The sequence below is a fragment of the Neomonachus schauinslandi genome, chromosome 6 (assembly GCF_002201575.2).
Source record: "Neomonachus schauinslandi chromosome 6, ASM220157v2, whole genome shotgun sequence".
In the NCBI taxonomy this organism is placed as follows: Eukaryota; Metazoa; Chordata; class Mammalia; order Carnivora; family Phocidae; genus Neomonachus; species Neomonachus schauinslandi.
This window is the reverse complement of record NC_058408.1, coordinates 54,961,263-54,974,920: the sequence shown is the minus strand read 5'-3', so window position 1 is coordinate 54,974,920 and position 13,658 is coordinate 54,961,263. Positions and strand designations below refer to the sequence as shown.

The 13,658-nt window shown below is 40.7% G+C and overlaps 1 protein-coding gene across 1 annotated transcript; it reads right to left on the bottom strand.

Annotated features, from left to right (window-relative positions):
- Window positions 1-351: 351 nt before the first annotated feature.
- LOC110574223 (T-complex protein 1 subunit delta-like) lies at window positions 352-1,963 on the bottom strand. Its single transcript, XM_044916193.1, is given in 2 exon segments — window positions 352-1,932; window positions 1,934-1,963. Coding segments are annotated over 2 exon segments (1,611 nt in total).
- Between the last annotated feature and the right edge of the window lie 11,695 nt (window positions 1,964-13,658).

The following is a 13,658-nucleotide window of genomic DNA, read 5'->3' as shown; positions in this document are numbered from 1 at the left end:
GAAGGATCCCTTATCCCTTAATAAGTAACCCTTATCCCTTCAGGTATTTGAGTTCCTTCCAAATTTTGGACCCAAAGACACCTCCAGATTTATCATGATAATGGACATCAAAAGAAAGCTGGGGTAGCAATCCTTATACCAGAAAATTAGATTTTATTTTTTTTAAACCAAACATTTAATATTTTAATTAGGTTTTGTCAATACAATTTCAAGCAAGTACCAACTGAAGACCAGGCCCAGGAATTCACAAAGGAAACAATCTTCCAAACAGCAAGGAACACCAAGGTGATCTTCCACTTCAGATGCATTATTAGTGGCCACAGTGGTGCCAGCTGGCCAGCGTTTATCCAATTACCAAGTGTTTACCACATCATCAATTTTCAGAATGCTCCGGACAGTTTCAGTTGCTAGAGTCAGTGCACTGACTGAAACCAACAAAGGCTGGACAACCAGTTCCTCCAAAATGTTGGAAATACCACCCTTTCGGACATTAATGCCAGTAGTTTTTTCTCCTTGGGCATGCCAGTTTCTTAGTTCTGTTATGGGATTCAGGCCTGCATTTTCAGCTGGTGTAGATGGAATGACTTCCATAGCATCTGCAAAAGCACGAACGCAGTAGGATTCCATGCCACTCAATGTTCATGAATATTCAGTTAACCATAGGGCCAATTCTATCTCTGGAGCACCACCTCCTGCAATAAGAGCTCTCTTCTTCACTAAACAGCGAATAACACATAGGGCATCATAAATGGAGTGTTCAGCTTCTTCAATCACCAATTTGTTAGATCCACAAACAACAACTGTAACTGTTTTTCCAGGGCTTGTACAGCCTGTAATCTTGAGCAGTTTGCCAGAACCATTTAAATTGACTTCCTCAGCTAACTCAGCTGATCCCAGCACGTCAGCAGTGAATTGGTCAATATGAGCAACTGGCTTGGTTCCAATTGTCTTACAAATGAATTCGATGTCTTCTCTTTCAATATCCTTAACCACCATAATCTTCATTTGGTTTAGGAAATGTAATGCAAGATCACTAAGAGCATCTCTCAGAATAGACTTCTGTATGAGAAGGACATTACATCCTGTTTTTTTAATTTGCTTCACTAAATTGAGAATATAGGCTCTCTCCTCCCACAGCACTCGGTCCATCTGGACATAGTCAGAAACTACTATTTGATTATCCATATCTGTTTTGAGAGCAGATAAGCAAAACTGGGTAAGCCCAATCTTAGCCTTTTCAAGTCTGGTTATGCCAGAATTTGCCACCTTTTGAGTAAGTACCAGCCTTTCGACCACCTCACAGTCATCAATTGTCCCACCAAGTTTCTTAACGATTTTAATGTCTCTAAGATCTACACTAGTAGCCGTGGCTGGGTCAATCACTTTCATCACTCCATTTACACTCATTGGAGAAAGCAGACTTGAATACTGAGAGACAACCTTTGAGTTCAGTGAAGTGATGGCACTATTTAATAAAGTTTCTCTGTCACTCAGTTGCACAGGTCGAGACATGTCAGTCAAGATTTCTATACCCTTTTCCAAAGCCTTCTGGAATGACTCAGAAATGATGGTTGGATGAATCCCTTTCTGAAGAAGCTTGGTACAGGAATCTAAGAGAGAGCCAGCAATGATGACTACTGATGTGGTGCCATCTCCTGCTTCTATATCTTGTGGCTTAGACAGCTCCACCAGCATTCTGGCTGCTGATTGTAACACCTGCATTTGTTTCAGAATGGTGGCCCCATCATTTGTAATGGTCACACCACCTTTTCCATCTTGAATCATTTTATCCATTCCTTTTGGTCCAAGGCTTGTTCTAATAGCATCAGCAACAGCTTTGGCCATAGAGATGCTGCTGAAGCGGATCTGGGCCAGCTTGTCACGGCCCTGATAGGCACTTTTGCTGCCACCGCTGGCAGTCCCAGCAGGCACCCCCACTCCGAGGTGCCACGTTCTCAGGCATGGCAAACTTGGCTGGGTCTGCGTGGGCTTGGGAAGGACGGGTGGACCCAGATTCCAGCCGGCCGTGGAGCAGCAGAACACTCCCACGGCCTTCACGAAGCTTGCAGAGAAAATTAGATTTTAAACCAAAGACTGTAATAAGAGATGAGGAAGGACACTATATCCTACTTAAAGGGTCTATCCAAAAAAACAATCTAACAATTGTAAATATTTATGCCCCTAATGTGGGAGTAGCCAATTATATAAAACAATTAATAACAAAATTAAGGAAACACATTGATGATAATACAATAACAGTAGGGGACTTTAACACCCCCCTCCCTGTAATGGACAGATCATCTAAGCAGAAGATCAACAAGGAAACAAGGGCTTTGAATGGTACACTGGACCAGATGGACTTCACAGATATATTCAGAGCATTCCATCCTAAAGCAACAGAAAACAAATTCTCCTCAAGTGCACATGGAACGTCCTCCAGAATAGATCACATACTGAGTCACAAATCAGGTCTCAACTGGTACCAAAAGATTGGGATCATTTCCTGCATATTTTCAGACCATAATGTTTGAAACTTGAACTCAATCACAAGAGGAAATTTGGAAGGAACTCAAATGCATGAAGGCTAAAGAGCATCCTACTAAAGAATGAACAGGTCAACCAGGAAATTAAAGAAGAATTTTTTTTTAATTATGGAAACAAATGAAAATGAAAACACAATTGTTCAAAATCTTTGGGATGCAGCAAAGGCAGTCCTAAGAGAGAAGGATATAGCACTACAAGCCTTTCTCAAGAAACAAGAAAGGTCTCAAATACACAACCTAACCCTACACCTAAAGGAGCTGGAGAATGAACAGCAAATAAAGCCTAAACTCAGCAGGAGAAGAGAATAAATAAAGATTAGAGCAGAAATCAGAGACATAGAAACCAAATGAACAGTAGAACAGATCAACGAAACTAGGAGCTGGTTCTCTGAAAGAATTAATAAGATTGATAAACCCCTGACCAGAAAAGAGAAAGGACCCAAATAAATAAAATCATGAATGAAAGAGGAGAGATCACAACCAACACTAAAGAAATACAAACAATTATAAGAACATATTATGAGCAACTACATGCCAACAAATTAGGCCATCTGGAAGAAAAGGATGCTTTCCTAGAGACAAAAAAAAACTACCAAAACTGAAACAGGAAGAAATAGAAAACTTGAACAGACCCATAACCAGCAAAGAAATTGAAGCAGTAATCAAATATCTCCCAACAAACAAAAGTCCAGGGCTGGATGGCTTCCCAGGGGAATTCTACTAAACATTTAAAGAAGAATTAATACCTATTCTTCTGAAGCTGTTTCAAAAAAATAGAAATGGAAAGAAAACTTTCAAACTCATTCTATGAAGCCAGCATTACTTTGATCTGACAACCAAAGACCCCACCAAAAAGAATTACAGATCAATATCTCTGATGAACATGGATGCCAAAATTCTCACCAAGATACTAGCCAATAGGATCCAACAGTACATTAAAAGGATTATTCACCACAACCAAGTGGGATTTATTTCTGGGCTGCAAGGATGGTTCAATATCCACAATCAATCACCATGATACAATACATTAATAAAAGAAAGGACAAGAACCATATGATCCTCTCAATAGGTGCAGAAAAAATATTTGACAAAGGAAAGCATCCTTTCTTGATTAAAACTCTTCACAGTGTTAGGGATAGAGGGAACATACCTCAATATCATAAAAGCCATCTACAAAAAGTGCACAGTGAATATCATCCTCAACAGGGAAAAACTGAGAGCTTGTCTCCTAAGATCAAGAACACGGCAGGGATGTCCACTATCACCACTGCTATTCAACATAGTACTAGAAGTCCTAGCCTTAGCAATCAGACAACAAAAAGAAATAAAATGCATCCAAATTGGGAAAGAAGAAGTCAAACTCTCACTCTTCACAAAAGACATGATAACCCAAAAGACTCCACCCCAAAATTGCTAGAACTCATACAGGAATTCAGTAAAGTGGCAGGATATTAAATCAATGCACAGAAATCAATTGCATTTCTATATACCAACAATGAGACAGAAGAAAGAGAAATTAAGGAGTCGATCCCATTTACAATTGCACCAAAAAACGTAAGATACCAGGAATAAACCTAATCAAAGAGGCAAAGGATCTGTATTCATAAAACTATAGAACATTCATGAAAGAAATTGAAGAAGACACAAAGAAATGGAAAAACATTCCACGCTCATGGATTGGAAGAATAAATATTGTGTTGGGTTTTTTTTTAAAGATTTTATTTATTTGTCAGAGAGAGAGAGAGACAGAGCACAAGCAGGGGGGAGAGGCAGAGGCAGAGGGAGAAGCAGGCTCCCTGCTGAGCAAGAAGCCCGATGTGGGACTCGATCCCAGGACCCCGGGATCATGACCTGAGCTGAAGGCAGCCGCTTAACTGACTGAGCCACCCAGGCATCCCAAGAATAAATATTGTTAAAATGTCTATGCTACCTAGAGCAATCTACATATTTAATGCAATCCCTATCAAAATACCATCAACTTTTTTCACAGAGCTGGAATAATCCTAATATTTGTATGGAACCCAAAAAGATCCCAAATAGACAAAGGAATGTTGAAAAGGAAAACCAAAGCTGACGGCATCACAACCTGGGACTTTAAGCTCTATTACAAATCTGTACTCATCAAGACAGTATGGTACTGGCACAAAAACAGACACGTAGATCAGTGGAACAGAATAGAGAGCCCAGAAATGGACCCTCAACTATATGGTCAACTAATCTTCGACAAAGCAGGAAAGAATATCCAATAGAAAAAAGACAGTCTCTTCAACAGATGGTGTTGGGAAAATTGGACAGTCTCATGCAAAAGAATGAAACTGGACCATTTCTTTATACCATACTCAAAAATAGACTCAAAATGGGTGAAAGACCTAAATATGAGACAGGAATCCATCAAAATCCTAGAAGAGAACACAGGCAGCAACCTCAATGACCTCAGCTGCAGCAACTTCTTGCTAGACACATCTCCAAAGGCAAGGGAAACAAAGACAAAAATGAACTATTGGGACTTCATCAAGATAAAAAGCTTTTGGCCAGCAAAGGAAACAGTTGACAAAACCAAAAGACAACTGACAGAATGGGAGAAGATATTTGCAAATGACATGTCAGATAAAGGGCTAGTATCCAAAGTCTATAATAAACATATCAAACTTAACACCCAAAGAACAAATAATCCAATCAAAAAATGGGCAGAAGACATGAACAGACATTTCTCCAAAGAAGACATACAAGTGGCCAACAGACACATGAAAAAATGGTCGACATCACTCAGCATCAGGGAAATACAAATCAAAACAACAATGAGATACCACCTCACACCAGTCAGAATGGCTAAAATTAACAACTCAGGAAACAACAGATGTTGGCGAGGATGCAGAGAAAGGGGAACCCTCTTACACTGTTGGTGGGAATGCAAGCTGGTGCAGCCACTCTGGAAAACACTATGGAGATTCCTCAAAAAGTTGAAAATAGACCTACCCTATGACCCAGCAATTGCACAACTGGGTATTTACCCCAAAGATACAAATGTAGTGATCCAAAGGGGCACCTGCATCCCAATGTTTATAGCAGCAATGTCCACAATAGCCAAACTATGGAAAGAGCCCAGATGTCCATCAACAGATGAATGGATAAAGATGTGGTACTTATATACAATGGAATACTACTCAGCCATCAAAAAAAAATGAGATCTTGCCATTTGCAAGGACATAGGTGGAACTAGAGGGTATTATGCTAAGTGAAGTAAGCCAATCAGAGAAGGATAATTATCATATTATTTCACTCATATGTGGAACTTTAGAAACAAAACAGAGGATCATAGGGGAAGAGAAGAAAAAATAAAACAAGATGAAATCAGAGAGACGAACTTTAAGAGACTCTTAATCATAGGAAACAAACTAAGGGTTGCTAGAGGGGAGTGGGGTGGTGGATAGGATAACTGGGTGATGGACATTAAGGAGGGCACGTGATGGAATGAGCACTGGGTTTTGTTTTTGTTTTTGTTTTTAAGATTTTATTTATTTATTTGAGAGAGAGAGAATGAGAGAGAAAGAACACATGAGAGGGGATAGGGTCAGAGGGTGAAGCAGACTCCCCGCCAAGCAGGGAGCCCGATGCGGGACTCAATCCAGGGACTCCCAGATCATGACCCGAGCCAAAGGCAGTCGCCCAACCAACTGAGCCACCCAGGCACCCCGAGCACTGGGTTTTATATAAGACTGATGAATCACTGACCTCTGCCTCTCTGAAACTAATAATACATTATATGTTAATTAATTGAATTTAAATAAAAATTTTAAAATAATAAAAAATAAAGTACTTTGTAGGCTCTTAATCCAACTGTAATTCCATCTCCCATCAACATACTTTTTTTTTTAAGATTTTATTTATTTGACAGAAAGAGACACAGCAAGAGAGGGAACACAAGCAGGGGGAGTGGGAGAGGGAGAAGCAGGCTTCCTGCAGAGCAGGGAGCCTGATGCGGGGCTTGATCCCGGGACCCTGGGATCATGACCTGAGCCGAAGGCAGACGCTTAACAACTGTGCCACCCAGGCGCCCCTCAATATACATTATTTTAATCTTACTGATAAAAGTAAATATATTTTATATAGTTTGAACTTTTTGTGTGTTTTTAAATATTCCACAAAAATTCTACCAATATACTGTTGATAAAATCACTATAATTTTTCACAAAACAAAGCCATAACTAAAAAATCTACTACTGCTTCCTTAAAAATATACTTCTGAAATAAGAAAAAAATTGGTTTTAGTCAAAATTTTTAAGTGACTGGCCCTTAAATTGAAATAAACATGAGTTTCTGCCCTTTCTCAAAAAAAAAAAAAAAAGAACATCAATCAATCAATCACCATCGAGAAAGTCACCTGTGGAGAAGACCTGTCTAGGTAGGCAGCCTCTTGATACTTTTTTTTAGCAGGTGGGGGATGATAGGTAGGGACTTGTGGTTGTTTTAACTTTCTTTTTTAGAGGGAGAAAGAAAAAAATTGCACTGGGTAGTTCTAATTTCAACTGGGACTAAAACTAAGTAAATTTTCACCTTCAGCTCTCAGATTCTCTAGCTCTAGCTATGCATCAGAGCAGGGTGGGGGAAGGAAGGGAGGGGAGACTTCAGAAGATGATTTAGAAATACAGTGAAAGCCAGAAAGATCCCTCTGGTGCATCCATCAATAGAAGCTAGGTGTGGCACACTAACCACCAATTCCCAAATCTCAAAACCTTGAAATAAGACAAAGATTCTTTCTTTTTCGTGTTATGTATCCACTGGGGCCAGGCTCTGCTCATGAGTCACTCAGGCATCCAGGCTAATGGAACAGCCCTGATGAAAGTAGCTGTTGACACACTGAAGACAAACAAAATGCTCTAGGGTCTCATACTGGCAATTAACCGCTCTGAGCCCAGAAAGGACATATATTACCTTCGCTCACAGTTCACTGGCCAGAGCTAGTCCCATGTTCCCAGCCAAACACTAACAGACAAGAAGTTCAATCCTACTATGCACCGGGAAGGCAAAAAGTCCAAAATATTTTCTAAAGAGCATTATTGTCTACCAATCTGGCTTCTGAGGGTATAGGTCCACTTCAAAAAGGGGCCTGGATAGCTTTCCCCATCCCATGGCCTCAAGGACAGCTGATTTACAATAAGCGCTAAAAATGGCAGGAAAAGGTGCCGCTGAAACCCAGTCTTCCAATTTATAATTACTACAAGTCTCTTGCTAATTCCAGAAAACGAGATGATCTGATAAATTATCATATTTGTGCTCAACCAACATTTTAAGTTCTTTGTTTCTACTGATATGAGCAACATGCCTGGTCAGGCCCGGTGACCTACTAAGTGTGTACCAAAGATGCATGTGCGTATCAGGGTAAGTGCCTGAGTACTGGGGTTCCAGTCACTAATTGTGGCCCCAGCTCTCAAGGTGTCCCCGACTCAATGTCAAAGATATTTTGGTTTTTAGAAACATGCTTGAACTAATAATAGTTTTGAAGGTTTTCTTTCTGGGTGAAAACTAAGCTTTGAAATCATCCAAATATTATCATCTTCGTAGCTGCAGGAAGGCAGCTGAACTCAACACAGTGAGCGATGCTGTCTCCATGCCAAGTCTTTAATTAGCCAGAAATAAGGTAAAGGGTACGCCTAATGAGCAAGCAACAGATTCGTGATATGCAAGTCCCTCTGAATACAGAGCTTAATGGTTATACTATAATGAAATCAGGAAAAAGAGATTTATTCTTCCAGAACCTTCCCCCTGCTTCAGTCTGACCCATCTATCCTGGAGTTTACTCTCTGTGCCTGTGGAAGTCATTTCAATATTATGATTCAATAATCAAGACACCTTATCTGGCCTGGAAATGACGTCATCATCCTCATAGACGATCACGGTGTTTACTAGGTACAAGACTCTGCATGGCTTCTCCCACTTGATCCCCACCACAACTTCTGAGTTGGGTATTATCATAGTTAATTTAATTGAGGAAACTGAAACTTCAAAAAGTTATATAATTTTCCCAAGATTATTCTGATAACAACTGGTAAAGACAATACTCGAATCCAGGACTTGTGACTCCAAAGGTCATGATCTGCCCATGTATTTGTTACATTTCCCAAACGTCTGGGCAATCATCTGCACTTAAAAAAAAAAAGGCTTTTAAAGATTAATTTGACAATGTGGTTTAAAAATAACAATTCTCTCTAAATGTGAAATGGACCAAAACCTTAAAGGTGAATATTTGGTGTAGCAGCTGCTGACATGATTGTCTTATTTTATTTGCTCCCTTCGAAGAGTGAAATTGATGAACAATGAAGATGCTGCTGTGACTCCTTAAGTTAATTTCTATTTTTCGGGGAGAAGTGTGCGCCTAAAGAGCATATCACCCAATGTGAAATGTTGGGGTCTGGGAGTGAACAGTCAAGAAAGAATTCTTGAGACATCTTCAGTGCAAAAAAGGTGGTTTTATTAAAGCGTGGGGACAGGACCTGTGGGCAGAAAGAGGATGATTGCTAACATATATCTTGGGGGGGCAGAGATAAAGGAAGTTTCCAAAGGGATTTTTTTAAGTAGGCTCCACACCCAATGCAGAGGCCAACATGGGACTTGAACTCATGACCTAAACTGAGATCAACAGTTGGGACACTTAGACTGAGCCACCCAGACACCCCAAAGAGATTTTTTTATACATTAAAAAAGACTTACAGGATCCTGGAGATGAGTCTAACGTCAAGCTGAGGTGCCTTTTGCCTCTAGCAAATACTAAGATGAGGCAGTTGAGTTCCTGGAGGAAGGTCACTCTGCCTGTCTCTAGCACTTGTCAATGAGCTGTAAGTTGTAAGGAAATTTAATTTTCCTACATTTCTTTTACCTTTGTTCTCCACATCATCACCCACCAGGCAATATTGCTCTTAGCATTTCATGATTACCATTAGTCAAATTAAAATGTAAACAATGACTAACCTTAGGTCCCAAATTCCGCATGACATTCCTTATCTCTTAAACCCAGCTGTCCTGTGTGCTGGGGACTCCCACGCCAACACTGGCTCCCCCCTCATCCATTTGAATTTCTACTAGCTCCAGAGTCCAAATTGTGATGGGGGGCTTTCAGAATTCCACGTACATAAAGTAAGTAGATAAAGTAAGTGACCAGATACAATCTCTGATTTCTTTGAGTCAGGGAGGTGGGGCCCAGACTCTTCCTGTTTTGTTATTGTGCTTCAGGACAGAATCACTTCAGCAGAATGTCCCCCCCCTCACATCCCCCTCTCAGTCTGTGACCTGGGAGGAACTATAAAGCCCCTCCCTGCCCCCAAGTACAGAGACTGTTCAAAGCTTGAGTATTTGCAAAGGGACCGTAAAGTCGTCTTTATACAAGAGTTCTGCATACACTGGTAAGTACGCCGCTGGTAGATTATTAAGCAGTGAATCAAAAGGGAAAACTTGGATTCCTAATGCAAAGAGAAATCAGTAATTTTTAAAAAGTGCTTCCATTAATATAATATCTTCTAACATGGTGTCAGACATGGTCTGGGGGTTTGTCTTTGGCCAAGTTGGGAGAGAGAGGTAACCCCCCTCTAGAATCTAATTTATGCCGGTATGCTGTCCTTCTCCCTGTGGTTAAAAGTGCTCCCTTCTATGCGCTATGAGAAAGTTTCTTGAGTTTCTATTATCAGATCTGTTTTGTTAACCCCACTCCCAGCTGAATTCACTATACGTTTCAAAGGTTTCGGAAATCTTTTGTGGATAACTAGTTTAATGCTGTCTGATTTACAGACAGAGAAACTAAGTCTCAGTCCTGTATTATTTCTTAGTTTCTCCTCCAGCTTAGGGAACATCTGTAGCCTTGTTACTGGCAAGATAAATGTAAATCGTAGCAGAATTTTTCTTATGTGGTTAGGAACGGGCTTGAGGAGGCAGGGAACTTTGGCTGCTGGGAGATAGGAATCACAGAGCATGGCGCTGCTCTGACCTGAGTTTCTTACCAGTTTGTGCTCATTTGTTCCCAGGGGCTAAGTAGGCACCCTCATGCACCTCTGATTGTCATCCATCCAGCTAAGTGTACTTATCTCTGATTACTCCTGAAATGCACAGCCCTTAAGGATAGTGTATCATTGTGCAGTCAGTGCCAGAACCCATGGGCCAAGATGGGGTGTGTGTGTGTGTGAGAGAGAGAGAGAGACAGAGACAGAGAGAAAAGGGAAGAAGGAGAGAGGGATGGGGAATGTATAAGTAAAGGTCTGGATGCAAGTCTGACAGCACCAGTAGAGATGGCATGCTAGGAAACATACAGGTAGGTTATGGAGATAGTTAAAAAACACTACTTAATGGACACAGTGCTAGACTCAGATTTGGGATCACCTGCATTTTCCTGATACCAATAGATAAGGTCCCCAGGTCAATAAAAAAAAAAATCCAGCATGTCTGGCTGGCTCAGTCGATAGGGCATCTTACTCTTGGTCCTAGGGTCATGAGTTCGAGCCCCACAATGGGCATGGAGCCTACTTAAAAAATAAATACAATAAAATATAGCTGGAAGGTAAGACTCTAACCCAGAGGTTCCCAAACTTTCTAGATCCAAGAGGCCCTATAGTGTGTCAGTAGTCAGGTCCAAACAAATTATTTCTGTTCTTATGTCTTTGTAGTTTTTGAAAAATAATACACAAATTGAAAGACAAATAATCATTTTATTTCCTTCTTGAATAACCACAATTACTTAATAATGACGTGTATGTGTCTGCTAGACACAGTACAGTTTCTCAATCCTTAGAATCAGATGGGACATTGTCCCTTCGTTTCCCTTTCCACCTCAACCAATGTTCATGCGCTACTTGCTTTTTAACCTTGCAACTGCCAACAACCCAGCATTGCAAAGATATGCCGCCATCTGATGGAACACAGCCCTAACTGATACTCAAACTATCAACAATCTCTGCTTTTGCTCCTCACTCAATAAGCATGTGCTTTCCTTGCTATTTTAAAATAACTCAGAGAGGGGCGCCTGGGTGGCTCAGTCGTTGGGCATCTGCCTTTGGCTCAGGTCATGATCCCAGGGTCCTGGGATCGAGCCCGCCATTGGGCTCCCTGCTCAGCAGGAGGCCTGCTTCTCCCTCTCCCTCTCCCACTCCCCCTGCTATGTTCCCTCTCTCATTTGTGCCTCTCTCTCTGCCAAATAAGTACATAAAAAATCTTTAAAAAAAAAATAATAAAATAACTCGGAGAGCCTCTGCATACCATTTTGGGACTGGCAGGCCTAGCCTCATCTGCTGACCCCCTACCTTATCCTAGGAAACCTAACTGAACACTCCATCTGACTTTGGCACATTACATATTTGCCTTTTCCTTCTTTGAAGTAGAGGAAGCAGTATAGAATGCCCAGGGGGACAAAAAACAATAGTTTCTAAGCCCCTGCTTAAAAATTGGGAACTTTGATGCAACTAACAGGGATTCCCAACTCACTTAGGAATTTCATGTTGCTTAGGTCATTTCACTTGTTATTTTTTATAAACCTACTTCATAAAAAATAAATTCAACTTTCCACCAGTGACTAGACCTACTTTGCCAAGTCAGTTATATTTTCTTAATTTTGATTGTTTATTTCTTTTGGATTTAGTCAGCTTTGAGGGGGCTTTCGTCATAAAAATAATAATAATGTTGCTTTAGAACCTGCCAACAAAGGAATGGCCCAGTTTTTACCGAATATTCACATAAGGAGCAACAACATTTTAAATGTCATTTTTTGCATTAGCATGTAAAATAGCTCCCCAATAATCAGTGGCTTCAGTGTCCTTTCCACCCTAGTGAAATTGCCTATCTGTCGTTGATCACTCTGTCTGAAATAAAAGAGGGCAAGTTCTTTTTATTTTTTTATTTCTTTTAAGATTTTATTTATTTATTTGACAGAGACGGACAGCAAGAGAAGGAACACAAGCAGGGGGAGTGGGAGAGGAGAAGCAGGCTTCCCATGGAAGCCTGAGCCGAAGCTTAACTGACTGAGCCACCCAGGTGTCCCTACTTAAATTTTTTTGATCACGCTTTGGTTTCATGTATTCACCCATACTCGACCAAGAGGTGGGAAGCCCTCCTTGTTCCCAGCACTGGAAGGCAGCAACTACCTCGTGCACTGATGTGTTCATGTGGTCTTACAAGTTTGCCTTTGCAAACATGGGAACAACCCTCCTGACACCTTGGGGAGATAGCAAGCAGATGTGAATCAGACAAACACCACAGGAAAGGAGGTGACCTTGAAGCCTATTTTGTGCTCTTCTTTTTCTTTTTCTCTCCTTCTCTATTTCCCTACTCATTTCCTTCTCTTGCTGGGAGACAACCTTCAGATACACATTTCTAGTTTACCCTCACGGCTCTGATTCCAAATATGTTGTAACTTTGTCTCTGTAAATAAACCCCAAATTGCCAGGGTAGATATCTACAAAAATGTCAGATTAAGGAAAAATCTCCTGAAGCTGTAAAAATAACATAGTAACATCTATGTCCCACGTGCTGGGCTAAATGCTGTTTATACATTAGTTGATTCATTTTTAGAACAGGTTCTACTTCTAGCTTCACTTTAGAGAAAAGGAAACCGAGACACTGAAACAGATTAGTGGCCTAAACTCATATGCTGGTAATTGGCCAGCACTGAACTTCTCACCCAGGTCTGAGTCCCAACTTCCCGACTGTCCGGTGAGGAGATACACCGCTCAGAGGAGGCTGGCTGGATCTGGTCCACGCTGAGTTACCATGACGGCTAGGGAGAGGATTTCTGTTTATTGTGCATTTGATAGTCCTTTTGAAGAAGGGAACTCTGACCCAGGATATTAGCTCCCAGTAAATATCTGCTCAATTAGGTTTTTTTTTCATTGCAGAGAGTATATGGTGATGAATTCATTCATTTACCCACCAGGAAATCAATGCATTGCCTAGTATTTATGCAACTATGAGCACAGTCCAAGGGTGCCACTCTAGAAAATAAGAAAAGGGGAAAATAAGAGATGAGTCAAAGAAAATGTCCTATTTTGGGAAAACATATAGCCTTAAGCAGAGAGAAGATTAACAGACATGTTCCAGAGAATCAACACCATGTTAGTCTCCTCTTGTGGGGAATATGCTACT